Raw genomic sequence first — 23,982 nt, 5'->3', positions numbered from 1 at the left:
AACTCAGCGAAATTCAATCATGGCGGAATTCAAGCCAGACGAATTTATGGATGACCTTGATCAGGACACATTTAATTCCCTCAGAAAAGACAACCTCATAGCACTGGCAAATTTCCTTAAAGTAGATGTCAAAAGATCTATGCGCAAGCGAGAAATTCAGTTCAAGATTGCAAAACATTTAGTTAATTCTGGCCATTTTGAGGAGTCTGCCTTAAAAGATTATGAGCCTGAGTCTTCCTTCGAACTCAAAAAATTAGAATTAGAAATACAGGCAGATTTGGAGCTTAAGAAATTGGAATTAGAAAAGGAAAAATTGCAAATGGAGAAAGGGAAAGGCAGGAAAAAGTACAAAGAGAGAAAAGAATACAAATGAAAGACAAAGAATTACAAATGGAAGAAAGACAGAGAGAAAAGGAGAAAGCATGGAAGAAAGAAAGAACAGGAGAGAAAAAGAATGGATTAGAAGAACAGCGACTACAGTTAGAAATAAACGTTTAGAGCTTGGACAGTCAGGAAAATTCTTCCCTTCAGACAAGTTTGACATCACTAAGCATTTCAGGTTAGTTCCCCCTTTCCAAGAAAAGGATGTTGATAAATATTTCCTTCATTTTGAGAAAATTGCTCAGAGTCTGAATTGGCCTAAGGAGTCCTGGTCTATGCTTTTGCAGAGTGCTTTGGTGGGTAAAGCCAGAGAAATTTACATTCAGTTGTCAGTAGAGCAGGCTTCAAATTATGATTCTGTGAAGGAATTAATTCTCAAGGGCTATGATGTGGTGCCTGAAGCTTACCGTCAGAAATTTAGGGATTGTGAGAAGGTGAAGGATCAAACTTATGTTGAATTTGCTCGAACAAAAGAACAACTGTTTGATCGTTGGTGTTCTTCTGAAAAGGTCAGTCAGAATTATGACAAATTACGACAGCTTGTTTTGATTGAAGAATTTAAGAGGTGCATTCGGAGTGACATCAAGACGTTTATCAATGAACAAAAGGCAGATACATTGGAGGTTACTGCACGTTTGGCCGATGATTATTCATTGACCCACAAATCTTCATTTCTCAGCAAACCATCCCAGTCCTTTTCATACAGAAACAATGCAGGTAAATTTAACTCCTCCTTTTCATCCAAGAATTTCTCAAAGGAGAGTAGAAAATCAAATGACAACAGTTCACAGAGTTCAGTAACACTCCCATATCATCAGATCCCAAGTCTCAATCTCCTTCTGACAAACAGTTTGGTACACTTTCTTGTAATTATTGTAAGAAAGACGGCCATTTAATGTCAGAGTGTTTCAATTGAAAAGAAAACGTGAAGGTCAAAGTGGTCAAAGTGGATCTAAGCCAACCGGCTTTATTTCTTCATCAACTCAATTAGAGTCTAATAATGTGTGCAACACATTTTCTGAGGTTAAACCCCTCTCATCCCCAATTAATGAGGTCAAGGTCAATTCTTCTCAAGATAGCATTATGGGTATTTTCGAGCCATTTATTCATAATGGTTTTATATCACTTTCTAGTGATTTCTCTTCCGCTACCCCTGTCAAAATTTTAAGAGATACCGGGGCTTCCCAGTCTCTTTTGTTGGCAGATACCCTGCCGTTTTCTGAAAAGTCATTTTCAGGTTCTAAAGTTCTTATTAAGGGGGTAGATTGCAATGACTTCATTCCTGTTCCTCTCCATAATGTCTATTTGTCTTCGGACTTTGTTTCTGGACCTGTGACTTTAGGTATTAGGCCTTTTTTGCCTTTTGAAGGGATTCACCTTCTTCTTGGAAACGACCTTGCCGGGGACAAGGTCATTACTAATCCACTTGTGACTGATAATCCTAGTTTAGATCAGAATCCAGAGCCAATAGAAGAGCAAATTCCCGGCCTTTTTCCTTCATGTGCTATTACTCGAGCCATGTCAAAGAAAACTTCTGAGAATCAAAATACTCTCAAAAATAATGTCACAGATGTTGACTTAAATGACACCTTTCTCAGTCAGGTGTTTGACACGGATCATTCCGTTATCCCTCGTGGATTTGAAACTTCCAGTAAAACTTCTGCTGACCAAAGTCAGACATTTTCTAGATCAAATCTCATTGCAGAACAACACAAAGACCCAGATATTTTGTCTTTGTTTGACAGGGTAGATGATGAAGGTAAAACTTCAGATAGCTCTGTTTCCTATTATACAAAATCTGGTATTCTCATGCGTAAATGGAGACCTCCAGATGTTTCGGTTGATGACGATTGGGCTATAAAACATCAAATTGTGGTTCCAAAGCCCTACCGTGCTGAAATATTGCGCCTGGCCCATGAAACTCCCTGGGCTGGTCACTTAGGAGTCAGGAAAACTTATCATAAAATTCTCAGTCACTTTTATTGGCCTAATCTCAGGCAGGATGTAGCACATTTCTGTAAAACTTGTCACACATGTCAAATGGTAGGAAAGCCAAATCAGACCATTCCAAAGACCCCTTTACAGCCAATTCCTGCATTTCAAGAACCATTTAGTAGGATACTAATAGACTGTGTTGGGCCCCTACCAAAAACAAGATCAGGAAATGAGTACATGCTGACAATAATGTGTACATCAACTCGGTTCCCAGAAGCCATACCACTGAGAAATATAAAGACAAAGACTATAGTGAAAGCTTTAGTCAAATTTTTCACTTTATTTGGCCTCCCTAAATGTGTCCAGTCCGATCAAGGCTCCAACTTTATGTCTGGTATTTTTCAACAAGTAATGGATCAGCTAGGCATAAACAGTATAGGTCATCCGCCTATCATCCAGAAAGTCAGGGTGCTCTTGAGCGATTTCATCAAACTTTGAAAAACATGATTAGGACCTACTGTTTTGACACAGAGAAGCAGTGGGATGAAGGAATTCATTTTCTGCTCTTTGCTGTTAGAGAGTCAATTCAAGAGTCTCTCGTTTTTTAGCCCATTTGAGCTTGTATTTGGACATACAGTCCGTGGCCCACTTAAGCTCTTTAAAGAGAAATTCCTATCAGACGATGATGATTGTCTGAATATTTTGCAATATGTGTCAGATTTTCGTACAAAACTCTCTAAAGCATGTGAATTAGCCAGAGAAAATCTTGAGTCATCTCAGCAGTCAATGAAAACCAAATACGATAAAAACACCTCAAAACGGAAGTTTGAACCAGGTCAAAAAGTTCTTGTTCTACTTCCAATTCCTGGCAAACCACTCCATGCTCGTTACTTTGGGCCATACCTAATTGATAAGAAATTGAGTGATTTAAATTACATCATAATAACACCTGACAGGCGAAAACAAAAGCAGCTATGTCACATAAATATGCTTAAGCCATATTTGGATAGGGATAATCCTACTATAACTCAGCCTGTCAGTACCGTCAGTTCTGGCCATTATGAAGATAGTGATACTGAAACTGACTTGAGTGAAAATACTCTAAACTCAAAGCTGGGCTCGGTCAAGCTTCAGAACTCAGAAATCCTGGAGAAGCTGGAGTCTACAAAGTTGGCACACCTCCAGCCAGAACAACAACAACAGGTGAAAGAACTGCTCCACGAATATAAACACCTGTTTCAAGATGTTCCAACGAGGACAAACGTCATCTATCACGACGTTGATGTTGGGGACAGTAAGCCTGTAAAACAACATCCATACAGACTGAATCCAACAAAAGCAAAATATCTCCAGGAAGAAGTCAAATACCTGCTGGACAATGACTTTATTGAACCCAGTAAAAGTAACTGGAGTTCGCCGTGCATACTTGTTCCCAAACCAGATCACAGTTATCGTATGTGCACGGACTTTAGGAAGGTCAACACTTTAACAAAGACAGACACTTTCCCAATCCCGAGGATTGATGACTGCATCGACCGAGTGGGAAAAGCCAAGTATGTGACGAAATTTGACCTACTGAAGGGATTTTGGCAAGTCCCTCTGACAGATCGTGCTCGTGAAATATCCGCCTTTGTTACGCCAGACGGATTGTTCCAGTACAAGGTGATGCCATTTGGAATGAAGAACTCTCCGGCAACGTTCCAACGGATGATCAACGACGTCATATCCGGGCTAGACGGGTGTGCAGCTTACGTTGACGACGTCATTCTGTATAGTGACACCTGGAGGAACACATCAAGCTCATGCGGAAGTTCTTTGAGAGACTGAGTAAAGCAATGTTGACTGTCAACCTTGCCAAATCTGAGTTTGTATGGGCAAGGGTAACTTACCTCGGACATACTGTAGGACAGGGTGAGGTAAAACCTGTTGATGCCAAAATCAGTGCCATTTCAAGTTTTCCCATACCAAACTGCAAACGACAACTGATGCGCTTTCTCGGTATGGCTGGTTACTACAGAAAATTCTGTCCAAATTTCTCCACAATTACTGAGCCTTTGACTAACTTACTTAAAAAGAAAGTACAGTTTGTTTGGTCAGAGCAATGCCAACAGGCATTTGATACACTTAAAGCCATACTGCAAAGTGCCCCAGTATTGTCTGCACCAGATTTCACTTTGCCATTCAAATTAGCTGTAGATGCTAGTGATACGGCTGCTGGTGCTGTTTTATTGCAAGAGGATAGTCATGGTGTAGATCATCCTGTTTGCTATTTTTCACGCAAATTTAACAAATCCCAGAGAAACTACTCTACAATTGAAAAAGAGTGTTTATCTTTGATATTAGCTTTACAGCATTTTGAAGTTTATGTTACTTCTTCAAATCAGCCAATAGTGGTTTATATTGATCACAACCCTCTTGTTTTCTGCAGAAATTTAAAGGCAAAAATCAGAGATTGCTAAGATGGAGTTTAATGTTACAGGAGTTTAATCTTGACATTAGAACATATCAAAGGCAGAGACAATTTAATTGCAGACTGTCTCTCTCGTATTTAGAGTTTATTGTTGTTCACTTTCAAGAAATTTTACTTTAGAGTAAAACAAAATTTGAGTACTTAAATCCTTTTCAAGATTACATTTGTAAAAGAAAGATTTTTCTTTGAAAAATTTTCTTTTTTTTGAAGAGGGGGTGTGTTATGTAGGTCATTTCCCCCACACTCATCATGACCTGAGTTCAATTAGTCTAGAACATTCTCAAGGTCACTGCCCTTGATGACCTCACAACCTTGAATTCAATTAGTCATGTTTGGAATGTTCTGGAAAGTTGATTAGTTGTGTAAGGGAGATAATTTTAGAACAGTAATTAGCATGTCAATAAAAGTTCTAGATTGTTCTTATATGCCTTTATAAAAGGGACGTGCACAGCTTCCAGTCAGACTTTTGGGATCGTGTCTCTTGTGTGTTACTATAAACTCCAGCAGTAGTCATTCTCAAGACTTTTCAAGACCTTCACTGTCAACGCTGGATTTATACTGTGGACTTTGTGCAGCTGCAAGCCTGCAAGGACTGTTCATTCATTCAACTGACTGTTACAACTCTGAGACTGGAGCTTTGCCGTCCCAGCTGAGATAAGTAGTCTGTACACTTTTAAAGCTTGTACTCTATCCCTGACTTAGCAATTAGTTTTTTTTTCGTAATAAATTTTGTTTAAACGTTAACTGCTGAGTTCACCCTTTTGTTCGTTTTCTCTGCACGTAACAGTATCAAACAAAATTCATGAAAAATGGCCGACTTTGTCCCATTAAGACTGACACAATTCTAAAACACTCAAACATTACACTATCAATTCACATATCACTATTGCCACAGAGTGATATTGAAATGCCATGTGTCCTACATATACAGATACAGTCAAATCTGTCATGGTGGTCACCGTTATCAATAGGTCATCTCTGCATAGTAATAGTGGTCATCTTATGGAGCCCATGAATTATATGTCAGGCTCTCTACAGAACAGCCATCTCTCTAATGAGGTAAGTGGCCATATGTAGTTCCTCCAATTTGGTACAAACCCTGTCAATAGATACCATGGTCAGCATATCTGACTCAAAATGACCTCTGACCTCAGTCACAAAATGCTCAGACTGAAAACAAGAAATGAGTTTTCTTTCACTTATTCTTTATATATGGATCACAATTGTTTCAGAAAGGCCACCTCCACATAGTTGCCACTTTATTTTGATGCTTTGAGCGACCACTATACACTGGTTTGACTGTATATTTGCAAGCCTACGGATATCAAATTCACAGATGTGGTACAGTCTATATGTCAAAAAGCCTAAAATGCCCAAGCAAGTAAGAAATCCTTCAAGCAATGATTTCTTGTGACATGTTTCTTTGTGGTATTGGTCACACAATTATTAAAATACCAAAGTTCTACCATAAACAGTGTCAATAACACCATGCCTCAATTTAATCAGAAGTTATATTCAGAAGCTATATACTGAGATTGTGATTTTGTCACACTAAAGCTCGTCTTTGAATATTTTTGGATATTTTAGTTTCAAATCCTTTAATCTACATATCAACTTTACACCAAATACTACAGTCATACTGTTTCTTAAAGGGGTAGTTCCTAATCCCTGGTTCTTGCATTAGTGATTGTTCACTTTGGCTGTTTATGTGATTTAAGTACTTTGTTCTCCTTTGTAAATTGTGCACTGATAGTAAATTTGCACAGGGATAAAGACTGCCACTTTAAGCACTTGTAGTGAATGTCTGTACAGAAATGAAAACATACACATACAAAAGATAAAAACTTACAGCCACTTAACCATACTAATTACAGTGCATTTCAGTTGAAAAAGTTCATTTTGAAAATCTTATTTAAAACTACAGTCATTATACTGTACAAGTGATTTGGTGGCCAATTCATGATATAGCTCCAGTATTATTACATGTATTATCTAGGGCTGAAAACAATAATGAACTACATTAGTACCTATCAACTAAAATCAAATATAAAAACAACAGAAATGATTGTTCTATTGACCTTTTGACAAATGAATAATTTCCAAACTAGTATGTTCGCTATAAGAAGTCACAAAAATTTGAATGAAGATATCGCAAGGGCTCCAAAACAAAACTGGCCAACATATTTGATGATCATTTGATCAAATCAGAAGAAACTAATGCTTAAAAACTTAATTTTTGGCAAAATTTGAAAGCAATTTGACAAGCATTTGTTGAAACAAATTTTCAACAAAAATGAAGAAATTGGTCCTAAAATATTACACTTGCAGTTTTCATTATCATTAGCAAAACCCAGAAACTCAGGCCATCCTTGGAAGGTACTAAACCATGTTGCAGAGCTTTTGGATATAAAGTTCAGTAAAAAAAGCCCCCCACCCCACAATCACCAAATTAAAAAAAAATTGCATGCTAATTTATGATCATTTGAACAAATCTATGCCAGGTCATCCTCAGCAACTTGTAAACCAAATACAAAAGTCTTCTGACCATCAGTTCAAGCAAGATTGATGATGCTGAACAATCTACCTATCTGAAAAGCTCTGTGTCACTGACAGTAGAGGTAAGAACTTCTCTATTTTTATTATTGGACAATTTGCTGTTGCTAGAAAAATACCAGAAATAATTCACAAGCAGAATAGAATGTCAATGATATCTGATATTTCAAAAATAATTAATTTAATGCATGTTTGAAATCAAGTTTTTACTCCAAATAAAACACTATAACAAGAGCCCTTGTGTATTGCTTGGCTAATAAATCTATACACCAATTATATGATTGAAATATTTAAAGCACCAAGTGATAAATGGTATCGTACAAAGCCTTCAGTTATTAACTTACTTAAGTTCTTATATTGTGTCATCCTTACAATTTGCTATCTAGTTCTGGACTTGCAGTTTGTATTAGGAGCCAAATCAAGGAAAGTGTTTTGCATAGTATTCACAGAACTGGATATTTTGTCAAAAAATAAATACATGTTGAAGAGTATGTACATGGAGAGACGCTGTGAGAAACATTTCCCATAGACACATCAAAGAAGAAAGCAGTATGATGATTTGAAGTATATTTGAACATGTTTAACCAAAATGTTGTCAATTTTGGAATTTGTTTAATAATAAAATCTTTATGAATTTTTTTCCATTTCATGAAGTAAATCTGTTTTTGTTATGATAATTATGTTGTATCAATTTGATATCAAAGATCTGATTTTCACAAGATAAATACAAATATAATGTAACACATTTTATCCTTGCTTTCTTTTTCAGGTCCCTGGTAGAAATGCTCACATCTTTCTCCAATTTCTTTGGAAGACCTTAGACCGTTTGACATGTATTTCACAATGCTACAAACAATTTAGCATTTTGCTTTCAAAAATAACAATATAGAATCGGTGAAAACAGGCAGTTATCTGTCACATCTACCAAAAATGTTACATCCAAAATTTAGAGTATGGCTGCACATAAGTGTTTCCAAATGTTAAAGATTGCATAGACAAAGTTTTAACATAGTATGTTTGTGTAAAACAAAGATTTCAACATTTCAACCAATCTCTGGTGAATTCAAACACTCACAACAATTTTGATTTTACCTTAAAAGGTAATTGGTTATACCAGGTCATAATATTTGGTACGTAAAGTACAGGAACTTACAAAAACTGGCACTAACTCAATGTAATGTATAAATGTGTTATTCAAAAATTCTACCAATCACTAAAAGAACACACAAAAATTGGCATTAATTCAATATAAATGTGTATATCACAAAACTTCCCACAGTAAAGTCACTCAAATGTCAAGGGAAAACATGCCATCTGGCAACCTGTGTAGCTCTGCTATAATTTTTTTCGTAAGACTCTTTCATCTTGCATCCACTAATTTACAGGAACAAATCTGAGTAAAAATATCCAAAGAAATCTACAACCAATGTGAATGCTATCATGAAGGCAGTTTCTGAGATGTTTTGACTGATATTGAAAAACTGCCTCACACCCTCCATTTACACCATGTACATATCATCAATATTTGACGAAGATCAACTCTTGAAACCTAAAGACTACATTATAGAGCTCTAGGATACTATCTAGATTCAGTGTACGAATTATGACAAAAAACTAAAAAATATGCCAAAATTTATAGTTACAAATTTATCATCATTTGCAAATATTGGCATGAAGTTATCCATGGGCACCTTTAAACCAAATGGCAATATGTCATTTTTGTTTGGCATTACCAACCACAACATTCAAATTACATTCAACAAATCATCGTTGATGACACAGTCCCCACTTGTTAATGGGTACTTTGATTACAGGTCCTAAGAGAGGATAAAGTCCTCTTCATTAGGTCTGTGATAAAAATACTTTTGAATAAAATTGCTTGATACATGTCTGAGTTGTAGTTCAGGACATGAAAAAATCGTAATAAAATGGCCACACGGTGGCTGTATTTGATCGTATCACAAAACAAATAAATGTGCATATGTATGACATAGGTCAATGTCCTTGTAGCAAATTTGATTAAAATTTGTTGAGATATGCCTGAGCTATGGCTTGTACATGAAAAAATCATAACAAAATGGCCGCACAGCAGCCATATTGGATCGTATCACAAAACAAATTAATGTACATATGTATGACATTGGTCAATCTCCTTGTACCAACTTTGAATAAATTCGCTTGATACATGTCTGAGTTATGGTTCTCGATATGAAAAAATGTAATAAAATGGCCATACGGCGGCCATATTGGATCGTATCACAAAACAAATTGATATGTATAGCTATGACATTGGTCAATCTCCTTGTACCAACTTTGAATAAAATCTGTTGAAACGTGCCTGAGTAATGGCTCTGTACATGAAAATATCGTAACAAAATGGCCGCACGGCGGCCATATTGGATCGTATCACAAAAAAAATTGATGTGTATAGTTATGACATTGGTCAATGTCCTTGTACCAAGTTTGAATAAAATCTGTTGAAACGTGCCTGAGTAATGGCTCTGTACATGAAAAAATCGTAACAAAATGGCCGCACGGCGGCCATATTGGATTGTATCACAAAAAAAATTGACGTGCATATCTATGACATTGGTCAATGTCCTTGTACCAACTTTGAATAAAATCAGTTGAAACATGCCTGAGTTATGGCTCTGTACATGAAAAAATCGTAATAAAATGGCCGCCTGGCAGCCATATTGGATCATATCACAAAACAAATCGACGTGCATCTGTATGACATATGAAGTAATCCTTGTACCAAGTTTGAATGAAATCGCTTCAGGCATCTCTGAGATATCTGCGTGAACGGACGGACGGACGCACGCACGCACGCACGCACGGACGCACACACGCACGGACATGACCAAACCTATAAGTCCCCCCGGACGGTGTCCGTGGGGACTAACAAATCTTCCATTCCCCATTCTAGGAGCAGATAAGTTACACTGAGGTACAATATCTTGTATCTTGTAATGATTTCTTGATATTTCCTCCAAGCAAACCAATAGAGCTAGATGTTTCTTGGTCCAGGCAGCACTGTCTGGACTCAATGACACATCAAGTTTGAATGAAGGGCACACTCTCACTATTTCAAGTTTATACAATGCACAGACACACAGACAGACAAATATGGAAGTTGACTGTTCCCCACTGCTTCACATGCTATATATACTGAAAGCGATTAAAAAACTGTGAAAATTTAGGAGACAAAATTTATTAGTCTTTTTATATTGAGTATACGCAGTGTGGATCCAACTGTTGTTTATTTGAATTATAGAAATACCATTAAAGACTATGATTTAAATTTAATAACATTATAAGAAATGTTTTTGATTTTCATTTAACTCAAAAATCAAAGATTTAAAAATCTGAAAAGTGATTTAATATTTATTGGGTATATTTTAGTTTATTTCTATTTCATTCATTTTGATCTATTTCATATCCTATCAGAGTATGAGACAAACTACTAGTTTAAATAGTAATGGATTAATCAGTAGCTTTGATGTTCAAAAGTTGTGCTCGGTTGATATACAAGTGTATATAATATGGCTTTCTCAATCATGTAGCTTTAGCATATTACATCAACTTGTCAATTATGCGCGAGTGTTTATAAGATTATACAGGTATGACCAAAGAATCAGTCATTTGAAAATGTTTTGTAACTGGGGAAGTTATCATTTTCAGAAATATTTTCAGTGTGCTATGCCTGCTAAGGTTATATTCGTTCATAGTGAGCTTGTCAGCTCAGTCTGGTCTAATAGTGTGTTGACTGGTCAGCTCAGTCTGGTCTGATAGTGTGTTGACTGGTCAGCTCAGTCTGGTCTAATAGTGTGTTGACTGGTCAGCTCAGTCTGGTCTGATAGTGTGTTGACTGGTCAGCTCAGTCTGGTCTGATAGTGTGTTGACATAATTAAAATGGCAGCAAATACAGTTCATTTTTGTAAATGGTGAACAAAACAATGAAGAGGTCACTTTTGATATACATAAAACTCAAAGAGTGGATACTTCAAAGACTTCATAAGGTGTACTCTTACCCTGGTTATACAGGTCATGAAATAATAACTGTACAAAGCTTAGATGATTGATAGGCAAACACATTCAGTTAAACATACTTCCACAGATACTGTACTTGATCTTGTCATCTATTAATAGTTCTTTTCTCTGATAATGCTATTATGCTTATGTGAAGACAGCATTAAAATTTACATTATCAATGTTTCATACCGAACTCGACTTTTGTATCTTGAAGTCTCCCCTGTTGTTGAAGTACTTGTAGATGCTGATTTTGTTGAGCCAGGTGTCTGATGTGCTTGTTTTCCAGAGATATCTTGGTTTTTATATCTGAGATCAATAAGATCAAATAAACATTGTGGTATCAAATAAGTAAGACAGGTTGGTGACAGTGAAGGAAATGAGTCCTGAGACTGTTTGTAATATCCTCTTATGATCACATAAATCAGCTATATTACATTTAGATGTATAAAGTCATAGAACACACCAGGAAGTCTAGTTCTTGATTTATTTACTGCAATGCAAGAATTATAATTATTGTTATTGTTATGAGAAGTTACAATATGAACACAGCAACGATGTACATGGGAAAGAGTGGGCAGTAAAACAGAATAAGAAACAATATTTTGATAAGCGACCTAGCGGCCGATATAGCTCCGCTGTGTTTATGTAGAGAGTAACTATTTTTGACACATGTTGATGAAGAAGGTGCAAATCTTTGATAGCTCAATGCAATGGCCAGAAAAAAGTGGCTAAAATAAGCTGCAAAAATACACAATTTCATCATACTCTGAATATATCACATCGGATCATCCCTAAGAACATGTCAACCAAAGCTATCCGATGAGTATTTTGAGAATGAAATTTTCTGACCAAAAATGGCAACATTGCCCCAAAAATACAAAATTACAGATTTCATCAGAAATTCAATATATATTACTTAGCTCATCTGTAGAAACCTGTATACCAAATTTCAAAGCTATCAGAACAGTACTTTTTGAGAAAACACACTTTTTGACCAAAAATGGCAAAAATTGCCCCAAAATTACAAAATTACTGATTTCATCATAATTTGAATAAATATCATTAAGGTGATCTGTAGGAACCTGTATACTGTTATGTAGGTCATTTCCCCCACACTCATCATGACCTGAGTTCAATTAGTCTAGAACATTCTCAAGGTCACTGCCCTTGATGACCTCACAACCTTGAATTCAATTAGTCATGTTTGGAATGTTCTGGAAAGTTGATTAGTTGTGTAAGGGAGATAATTTTAGAACAGTAATTAGCATGTCAATAAAAGTTCTAGATTGTTCTTATATGCCTTTATAAAAGGGACGTGCACAGCTTCCAGTCAGACTTTTGGGATCGTGTCTCTTGTGTGTTACTATAAACTCCAGCAGTAGTCATTCTCAAGACTTTTCAAGACCTTCACTGTCAACGCTGGATTTATACTGTGGACTTTGTGTAGCTTCAAGCCTGCAAACCAAAGGACTGTTCATTCATCCACTGACTGTTACAACTCTGAGACTGGAGCTTTGCCGTCCCAGCTGAGATAAGTAGTCTGTACACTTTAAAGCTTGTATTCTATCCCTAACTTAGCAATTAGTTTTATTTTCGTAATAAATTTGTTTAAAACGTTAACTGCTGAGTTCACCCTTTTGTTCGTTTTCTCTGCACGTAACAAAATTGGGGGCTTGTCCGGGATACGAATATTTTGAGCCGTTTGACAACATTTTGACAGCCTTTTCAAAACTACTGTATACTGTGAACTCAGCGAAATTCAATCATGGCGGAATTTAAACCAGACGAATTTATGGATGACCTTGATCAGGACACATTTAATTCCCTCAGAAAAGACAACCTCATAGCACTGGCAAATTTCCTTAAAGTAGATGTCAAAAGATCTATGCGCAAGCGAGAAATACAGTTCAAGATTGCAAAACATTTAGTTAATGCAGGCCATTTTGAGGAGTCTGCCTTAAAAGATTATGAACCTGAGTCTTCCTTTGAACTCAGAAAATTAGAGTTAGAAATACAGGCAGATTTGGCACGTGAAAAGTTAGCAATGGAAGAAAGACGAAAGAAAAAGAATTACAAATGAAAGAAAAAGAATTACAAATGGAAAAAGAGAGACCGGCATTAGAAAGGAAAAAATACAAATGCAGTTAGAAATGGAAGAAAGACAGAAAGAAAAAGAATTGCGATTAGAAGAACAGCGATTGCAGGTAGAAATAAAACGTTTAGAGCTTGGACAGTCAGGAAAATTCTTCCCTTCAGACAAGTTTGACATCACTAAGCATTTCAGGTTAGTTCCCCCTTTCCAAGAAAAGGATGTTGATAAATATTTCCTTCATTTTGAGAAAATTGCTCAGAGCCTGAATTGGCCTAAGGAGTCCTGGTCTATGCTTTTGCAGAGTGCTTTGGTGGGTAAAGCCAGAGAAATTTATATTCAGTTGTCAGTAGAGCAGGCTTCAAATTATGATTCTGTGAAGGAATTAATTCTCAAGGGCTATGAGTTGGTGCCTGAAGCTTACCGTCAGAAATTTAGGGATTGTGAGAAGGTGAAGGATCAAACTTATGTTGAATTTGCTCGAACAAAAGAACAACTGTTTGATCGTTGGTGCTCTTCTGAAAAGGTCAGTCAGAATTATGACAAATTACGACAGCTTGTTTTGATTGAAGAATTTAAGAGGTGCATTCGGAGTGACATCAAGACGTTTATCAATGAACAAAAGGCAGATACATTGGAGGTTGCTGCACGTTTGGCCGATGATTATTCATTGACCCACAAATCTTCATTTCTCAGCAAACCATCCCAGTCCTTTTCATACAGAAACAATGCAGGTAAATTTAACTCCTCCTTTTCATCCAAGAATTTTTCAAAGGAGAGTAGGAAATCAAATGACAACAGTTCACAAAATTCAAGTAACACTTCCACATCATCAGATCCCAAGTCTCAATCTCCTTCTGACAAACAGTTCGGTACACTTTCTTGTAATTATTGTAAGAAAGATGGCCATTTAATGTCAGATTGTTTCAAATTGAAAAGAAAACGTGAAGGTCAAAGTGGTCAAAGTGGATCTAAGCCCACCGGCTTTATTTCTTCATCAACTCAAATAGAGTCTAATAATGTGTGCAACACATTTTCTGAGGTTAAACCCCTCTCATCCCCAATTAATGAGGTCAAGGTCAATTCTTCTCAAGATAGCATTATGGGTATTTTCGAACCATTTATTCATGATGGTTTTATATCACTTTCTAGTGATTTTCTTCCGCTACCCTGTCAAAATTTTAAGAGATACGGGGCTTCCCAGTCTCTTTTGTTGGCAGATACCCTGCCGTTTTCTGAAAAGTCATTTTCAGGTTCTAAAGTTCTTATTAAGGGGGTAGATTGTAATGACTACATTCCTGTTCCTCTCCATAATGTCTATTTGTCTTCGGACTTTGTTTCTGGACCTGTGACTTTAGGTATTAGGCCTTTTTTGCCTTTTGAAGGGATTCACCTTCTTCTTGGAAACGACCTTGCTGGGGACAAGGTCATTACTAATCCACTTGTGACTGATAATCCTACTTTAGATCAGGATCCAGAGCCAATTGAACAAGAGATACCCGATTTATTTCCTTCATGTGCTATTACTCGAGCCATGTCAAAGAAAACTTCCGAGAATCAAAATACTCTCAAAAATAATGTCACAGATGTTGACTTAAATGACACCTTTCTCAGTCAGGTGTTTGACACGGATCATTCCGTTATCCCTCGTGGATTTGCAACTTCCAGTAAAACTGCTGACCAAAGTCAGACATTTTCTAGATCAAATCTCATTGCAGAACAACACAAAGACCCAGATATTTTGTCTTTGTTTGACAGGGTAGATGATGAAGGTAAAACTTCAGATAGCTCTGTTTCCTATTATACAAATCTGGTATTCTCATGCGTAAATGGAGACCTCCAGATGTTTTGGTTGATGACGATTGGGCTATAAAACATCAAATTGTGGTTCCAAAGCCCTACCATGCTGAAATATTGCGCCTGGCCCATGAAACCCCCTGGGCTGGTCACTTAGGAGTCAGGAAAACTTATCATAAAATTCTCAGTCACTTTTATTGGCCTAATCTCAGGCAGGATGTAGCACATTTCTGTAAAACTTGTCACACATGTCAAATGGTAGGAAAGCCAAATCAGACCATTCCAAAGGCCCTTTACAGCCAATTCCTGCATTTCAAGAACCATTTAGTAGGATACTAATAGACTGTGTTGGGCCCCTACCAAAAACAAGATCAGGAAATGAGTACATGCTGACAATAATGTGTACATCAACTCGGTTCCCAGAAGCCATACCACTGAGAAATATAAAGACAAAGACTATAGTGAAAGCTTTAGTCAAATTTTTCACTTTATTTGGCCTCCCTAAATGTGTCCAGTCCGATCAAGGCTCCAACTTTATGTCTGGAATTTTTCAACAAGTAAGGATCAGCTAGGCATTAAACAGTATAGGTCATCCGCCTATCATCCAGAAAGTCAGGGTGCTCTTGAGCGATTTCATCAAGCTTTGAAAAACATGATTAGGACCTACTGTTTTGACACAGAGAAGCAGTGGGATGAAGGAATTCATTTTTTGCTCTTTGCTGTTAGAGAGTCAATTCAGGAGTCTCTTGGTTTTAGCCCATTTGAGCTTGTATTTGGACATACAGTCCGTGGCCCACTTAAGCTCGTTAAAGAGAAATTCCTATCAGATGATGATCCTATCAGACGTGATGATTGTCTGAATATTTTGCAATATGTGTCAGATTTTCGTACAAAACTCTCTAAAGCATGTGAATTAGCCAGAGAAAATCTTGAGTCATCTCAGCAGTCAATGAAAACCAAATATGATAAAAGCACCTCAAAACGGAAGTTTGAACCAGGTCAAAAGGTTCTTGTTCTACTTCCGATTCCTGGCAAACCACTCCATGCTCGTTACTTTGGGCCATATCTAATTGATAAGAAATTGAGTGATTTAAATTACATCATAATAACACCTGACAGGCGAAAACAAAAACAGCTATGTCACATAAATATGCTTAAGCCATATTTGGATAGGGATAATCCTACTATAACTCAGCCTGTCAGTACCGTCAGTTCTGGCCATTATGAAGATAGTGATACTGAAACTGACTTGAGTGAAAATACTCTAAACTCAAAGCTGGGCTCGGTCAAGCTTCAGAACTCAGAAATCCTGGAGAAGCTGGAGTCTACAAAGTTGGACACCTCCAGCCAGAACAACAACAACGGTGAAAGAACTGCTCCACGAATATAAACACCTGTTTCAAGATGTTCCAACGAGGACAAACGTCATCTATCACGACGTTGATGTTGGGGACAGTAAGCCTGTAAAACAACATCCATACAGACTGAATCCAACAAAAGCAAATATCTCAGGAAGAAGTCAAATACCTGCTGGACAATGACTTTATTCAACCCAGTAAAAGTAACTGGAGTTCACCGTGCATACTTGTTCCCAAATCAGATCACAGTTATCGTATGTGCACGGACTTTGGGAAGGTCAACACTTTAACAAAGACAGACACTTTCCCAATCCCGAGGATTGATGACTGCATCGACCGAGTGGGAAAAGCCAAGTATGTGACGAAATTTGACCTACTGAAGGGATTTTGGCAAGTCCCTCTGACGGATCGTGCTCGTGAAATATCCGCCTTTGTACACCAGACGGATTGTTCCAGTACAAGGTGATGCCATTCGGAATGAAGAACTCTCCGGCAACGTTCCAACGGATGATCAACGACGTCATATCCGGGCTAGACGGATGTGCAGCTTACGTTGACGACGTCGTCCTGTATAGTGACACCTGGGAGGAACACATCAAGCTCATGCGGAAGTTCTTTGAGAGACTGAGCAAAGCAATGTTGACTGTCAACCTTGCCAAATCTGAGTTTGGCTGGGCGAGGGTAACTTACCTCGGACATACTGTAGGACAGGGTGAGGTAAAACCTGTTGATGCCAAAATCAGTGCCATTTCAAGTTTTCCCATACCAAACTGCAAACGACAACTGATGCGCTTTCTCGGTATGGCTGGTTACTACAGAAAATTCTGTCCAAATTTCTCCACAATTACTGAGCCTTTGACTAACTTACTTAAAAAGAAAGTAAAGTTTGTTTGGTCAGAGCAATGCCAACAGGCATTTGATACACTTAAAGCCATACTGCAAAGTGCCCCAGTGTTGTCTGCACCAGATTTCACTTTGCCATTCAAATTAGCTGTAGATGCTAGTGATACGGCTGCTGGTGCTGTTTTATTGCAAGAGGATAGTCATGGTGTAGATCATCCTGTTTGCTATTTTTCACGCAAATTTAACAAATCCCAGAGAAACTACTCTACAATTGAAAAAGAGTGTTTATCTTTGATATTAGCTTTACAGCATTTTGAAGTTTATGTTACTTCTTCAAATCAGCCAATAGTGGTTTATATTGATCACAACCCTCTTGTTTTTCTGCAGAAATTTAAAGGCAAAAATCAGAGATTGCTAAGATGGAGTTTAATGTTACAGGAGTTTAATCTTGACATTAGACATATCAAAGGCAGAGACAATTTAATTGCAGACTGTCTCTCTCGTATTTAGAGTTTATTGTTGTTCACTTTCAAGAAATTTTACTTTAGAGTAAAACAAAATTTGAGTACTTAATCCTTTTCAAGATTACATTTGTAAAAGAAAGATTTTTCTTGAAAAATTTTCTTTTTTGAAGAGGGGGTGTGTTATGTAGGTCATTTCCCCCACACTCATCATGACCTGAGTTCAATTAGTCTAGAACATTCTCAAGGTCACTGCCCTTGATGACCTCACAACCTTGAATTCAATTAGTCATGTTTGGAATGTTCTGGAAAGTTGATTAGTTGTGTAAGGGAGATAATTTTAGAACAGTAATTAGCATGTCAATAAAAGTTCTAGATTGTTCTTATATGCCTTTATAAAGGGACGTGCACAGCTTCCAGTCAGACTTTTGGGATCGTGTCTCTTGTGTGTTACTATAAACTCCAGCAGTAGTCATTCTCAAGACTTTTCAAGACCTTCACTGTCAACGCTGGATTTATACTGTGGACTTTGTGTAGCTTCAAGCCTGCAAACCAAAGGACTGTTCATTCATCCAACTGACTGTTACAACTCTGAGACTGGAGCTTTGCCGTCCCAGCTGAGATAAGTAGTCTGTACACTTTAAAGCTTGTATTCTATCCCTAACTTAGCAATTAGTTTTATTTTCGTAATAAATTTTGTTTTAAACGTTAACTGCTGAGTTCACCCTTTTGTTCGTTTTCTCTGCACGTAACAATACCAAATTGCAAAGCTATCAGATGAGTAGTTTTGGAAATACACATTTTTCGACCAAAAATGGCAAAATTGCCCCAAAAATACAAAATTACAGATTTCATCAGAAATTCAATATATATTACTAAGTTCATCTATAGAAACCTGTATACCAAATTTCAAAACTATCAGACCAGTACTTTTGAAAAACACAGTTTTTGACCAAAATGGCAAAAATTGTCTTAAAAATGCAAATTTGCATATTTCTGCACAATTTGAACAAATCTGAAATAGATCATCCCTAGGGACATATGTACCAAATATCAAAGCTATCTGACTTGTAGTTTTGAAGAAGAAGATTTTTAAAGATTTTTTTACCAAAAATGACAAAAATTGCCTTAAAAATACAAATATGCAAATTTCACCACGATTTGAACAAATCTGACTGTAGTCACCCTAAGTAAACTGCATATTAAATTTAAAAGCAATCGGACAAGCGGTTTCAGAGAAGAAGATTTTTTTACCAAAAACAGCAGAAAATGCCCCAAAAATACAAATATGCAAATATCACCACAATTTGAACAAACTTAAGTGAGGTCACCCCAAGTGAACTGCGTATAAAATTTCAAAGCAATTGGACTTGCGGTTTCAGAGGAGAAGGCAATTGTTGACGGACGACGACGGACGACGACGACGGAAAATCAACCTATTTGATAAGCTCCGCGTCGCTGACAGCGGAGCTAATAAAACTGCTGATGTTGTTTCTTGTTCACAGTATGTTAAAACTATCAATAGAAAATGACACTGCATAGTATTACAATTAGCAAATTGTGGTCCAATTTGAAGTGGTATTACCTGGTACAAATATGGGCTAATTGGAAGTGGTAATACCTGCTACAAATACGGGCCACTTTGAAGTGGTATTACCTAGTACAAATATGGGCTAATTGAAAGTGGTAATACCTGCTACAAATACGGGCCACTTTGAAGTGGTATTACCTAGTACAAATATGGGCTAATTGGAAGTGGTAATACCTGCTACAAATACGGGCCACTTTGAAGTGGTATTACCTAGTACAAATATGGGCTAATTGAAAGTGGTAATACCTGCTACAAATACGGGCCACTTTGAAGTGGTATTACCTAGTACAAATATGGGCTAATTGAAAGTGGTAATACCTGGTACTCGTCAATCTTTTATTGAATGATTAAAATCTTCTTAGAAGAAACAGTTCAAACTGGAAATTTGTCTTTAATTGTTAACAAACTATGATCTATATATGTGTGCATAGAGTTGGCAATGTCTATAAAGACATCTGATTACAAAATCTTAAACATGGGCCAAAGTCCCTGAAGCTACTATAGACATGGATACAAAATTAAGTATTTCCTGACTGTATGAAATTATCTCACTAAGGTCATCCTAGGGACATGTAAACCAAATATTAAAGCTGTCTGACCAGCGGTTTTGAAAAAACAAGCAACTCAACAGTTGACAGAGCTCTGCTGTGTTATGTAAAGAATAACCTTTTGTGACACATGTATTGATGAAGAAGGTGGATATCTTTGATAGCTCATTTCAGGATAGCCTGACCAAAAATGGAAAAAAATTCCGTAAAAATACAGATTTGCATATTTTATCAGACTATATTAGTCTATAATAGCAAATAAACGAGAGTTAATTACATTCTAATTAAAGTAAACAAGTCTTGCTTAAATCAAGATTTACGTCATAATAAAACAGCATATCTGTCAGGTTATAAAGAATCTTCAGCTGGTTATCTATATCTGTATTTTCATCCTATTAACCAAGCACATTTTAACTTTCAAATTAACATTGTAAGTAAGTTCTGTTGAATAAGTTGAGACTGTACATACTCAGAGAAAGCACACTGAAGAGACAAATGTTTGAACTTAAGAAGTTCAAGGTCATCAAAAGCATTATAAGGAATCATGTTACACTTTCATTGCACTGTTTACACAGATTGCATAATTGCTATAAATAGCACATGAGGAATCTTACAGCCCAGCTTTACCATAAAACCCTATCACTTTGACCACTCTTTTAGTTGACCACTCTATTTTTTTCCTCAAAAAGTAATCTTATTTTATCCTTACCAAGTCAACCATAAATGGAAATTAGAACTTTCTCTATCTCTATTTATTTGACCACCCTATCATGACAAACTATTATGAGCAATTTCTTTTAGATAACATAAATGGTGGTTCAGAATATATCAAAGTTGGGATTCAGGAAAGTTGCCTTTACATGTTTTAATCCTCCAAGATGGTAAGCCTTTCACTATGAACTGTAAAAAAAAGTTGAACTTTCTGATAATTCCACACTAAAATTATTTGGCTTTGATGATTATTATTTTTTCTGGGTGAATTGATAGGGTTTATACAGTACAAGAATTACATACAATGTAAGTCAAATTTTGACCAAAAATGACAAAAAAATTCCTTAAAAATACACATTTGCATATTTCATCACAATTTGAACAAATCTAAGTTAGGTTATCCCTAGGGACCTGTATACCAAATAACAAAGCTGTCTGACCAGCGGTTATGAAGAAGAAGATTTTTTACCAAAAACACCTTTTTTGGCATTAATTTGCCTATTTTCAACAATATCAAAAAATTACAAAAAATAGTTTCTCAAAATCATATTTTTCATCTACACAACAAATATCAAATCAGTAAGTACTGCGGTTCTCAAGATATTTGAGTGGACGGACGCCTCACAAACGGACATACATACATACATACATACATACATACATACATACATACAGACTGACGACGGACGCCGGACGGATACCCATCCCAATAGCTTCTATAGACTATAGTCTATAGTAGCTAAAAGATCAATTTTAATTGCATATCAATCAGATCTCTTTACTTTGGTTTATGTCAGACAATCACTCAAGATCACATCATTCTGGAAAATTCTTGATACAATTTATTTCAGTGAAAAACTCTGAGGAACTTTTAAGTCAAAGGTATTTTGACATTTTTAATGTAAAACCTCACAAATGTTAGTTTGAGCATACGGCAATAGAATTGATGCTTCTGTGGTGACTTGTGCCGTTCCATGTGATAAATGAACTATGATTCATTGTCTGCAAAAACTGGCAAAACAAAACATCAAAATGGTGTTTTTGTTTTATTGTTATTGTCATTCTTTACTTCATTTCCAACTTAGAAAGATTCATTCACAATACCTTATCCCATAACATTGATGGCACCACACCAAGCACGGGTTAAGACCAATGAAATGAGATGAAAGATAATGACCAATGACCAGGGCCAACATGTTATTTACAATACCAATTTAATGAGGTGAGAGATACTGACCTATGAACCCAAAAGACAGATGTCATTTTTAAACTTGATATTTGACTAATCGGATTGTCTTGGTATCCTTGGAGTCATCATTGGGACTGAAATGGAATGCAATGGGAAGGATAATGAGAGCTTTGGCCACCATGAATAATGCATGCATGCAATTTGCAATGATTAATTTAATTAAATAAAGGCTTGGTAGCTGGAAATCAAACACAGACACCTCAACCTGTTCATCCACATTCTCCCTAGACAGGTCAACAATTACCATTGATAATAATGACTTTGGTGGTGAAAGGATACTAATTCAACAAACATTTTATCAGCCAGGTGATATATGATACCTCCAAATGTGATAGCTCTTAGGCATTGCAACAAATGTTCTGAAAAATCATGATGGACTCCATGGCGTCCACTTTTAATAATCATTACGCCAATGGCACATAACTACAATACATTAAGTAGGCATGGAAGACATACATAGCATAGTATCAGCTGATGTATGGCTGATTGTTAGCATATGCTCATACTTGCAAATCCGGTTGCATACATACACAGACATTCAACCATGCATACCACTCACAGACAAGACATGCTTGTCTGTGTACAGACTGTAGTCTGTGTAAACTACTGGAGCTGACTTTTGTGTTGTAGTTTTGTACTGCAATTGCCTTGGTGCAACTACTAGTGTTGGCAGTTGCTGTGTTATCAATGATATCATTTTCTCAATGTGAAAAGAAATTGATCATTGATTCTATAGTGAATGATATATCATGCTTGCCATCGTACGTAAAATTAAAATGTGATGCATTCTGGTGTTTCTGTGTGCGCTGTCTGCATAAAAAAGTGTCATATCCTATTACAAGAGAAACACAAACAGAGATGTACACAGAAATTGAATGAAACATTACTGTTTCACCTTTGTTGGGTTTTCTTTATCTCCCCTGCTATCTTCTTTGCTTCCTCTTGAGTTTGTTGAGTAACTGTCTCTAATTCCGCAATAGCTGCAGACAGGTCCTCTAATTCTTTGGACTGACGTTTTTGGAAAACTGTCTCCATTTGTTGAGGTGATGCTACAAAAAGCAACAAAAAAGCAAAAATTTGAATCAATAACACTGTTTTGCTATTTGATCAAGGCTGAAGTAACTGCCACTTTTACTAAAGCTGAGAATTGTCTAACTAGAAGATGTTTTTGCACAAAAAATGAGAAATTACCAGGTTAAGTAATTATCCTCTGAAAATTGAAAAAACACTGCACTACAGTTACGGGAACTTGATAGACTATGTGGACATCCGTTACCATGCAGGGGTTTCTATGACAACTCTCAACATGCCAACAAAACTAAAACATAATCTCTTACAGTTACCATGAATGACCAATCCAAACTAAAGTTAATTCTTCACCTAAATTGATTCAAATCTGTTACATTGACAGTCACAAATATTCCAGTGCCTGACAGGGCTCCCATAAGCTGAGAAAATAGTTAACTAACTCACTGGCAAACTACAAACAGGTGACCTAGAAGCAAATACTTAACTGTTACTTTTTGCTTTAATTTCTGATTATTCTCACATAAAGCAATGAACTCTGAACTGAGAAAATGGAGCAATTATTAACTTCTAATACTAAATGCCAGATAATAAGGTTGTGATTATTACCATTGTTTGATGAAGGTATCTCTACATAGCCACATATTGAATTTCACAGGTGGAACACAAACATCAGTGAAAACAATATTTTGATCGAACTATTAAAATGAGGTAATTCCAGGGAACTCACAAACTATATTTGATAACTGGTAGACAACATCACAAACAATTTCAAGGAATAAAGGATTTTAAGAAAATCTAGGAAGAAATATGAAAATATTTTTCAAAACTAAATATGCAAATTTTGTGCTAATTTACACATAACTAAATGATAGAATCCCTAAAAAGCTGCATATTGAATTTCAAAGCTGCAAGAACAGTGGTGAAGAGAAACA

General features: G+C 36.5%; 1 protein-coding gene across 7 annotated transcripts in view; it reads right to left on the bottom strand.

Moving 5' to 3' along the window:
- Positions 1–6,110: 6,110 nt before the first annotated feature.
- LOC139114793 (coiled-coil domain-containing protein AGAP005037-like) overlaps positions 6,111–23,982 on the bottom strand; it is a 77,295-nt gene continuing 59,423 nt past the window's right edge. For 6 of the 7 annotated variants that reach the window (XM_070676719.1, XM_070676725.1, XM_070676723.1 and 3 more), the window contains 2 exons: positions 22,917–23,070; positions 6,111–11,680 (listed from right to left, as the gene is read on the bottom strand). In XM_070676719.1, coding sequence (XP_070532820.1) covers positions 11,542–11,680; positions 22,917–23,070 — 293 coding nt within the window. In that variant the 3' untranslated portion in view covers positions 6,111–11,541. Of the gene's footprint in view, positions 11,681–22,009; positions 22,096–22,916; positions 23,071–23,982 lie in introns of all 7 variants that reach the window. The other variant, XM_070676724.1, reaches the window with a different exon arrangement.

This window comes from Ptychodera flava, chromosome 16 (genome assembly GCF_041260155.1).
Source record: "Ptychodera flava strain L36383 chromosome 16, AS_Pfla_20210202, whole genome shotgun sequence".
Taxonomy (NCBI): domain Eukaryota; kingdom Metazoa; phylum Hemichordata; class Enteropneusta; family Ptychoderidae; genus Ptychodera; species Ptychodera flava.
Note: the sequence above shows the minus strand (reverse complement) of the source record. Positions and strands in the feature narration are given on the sequence as shown.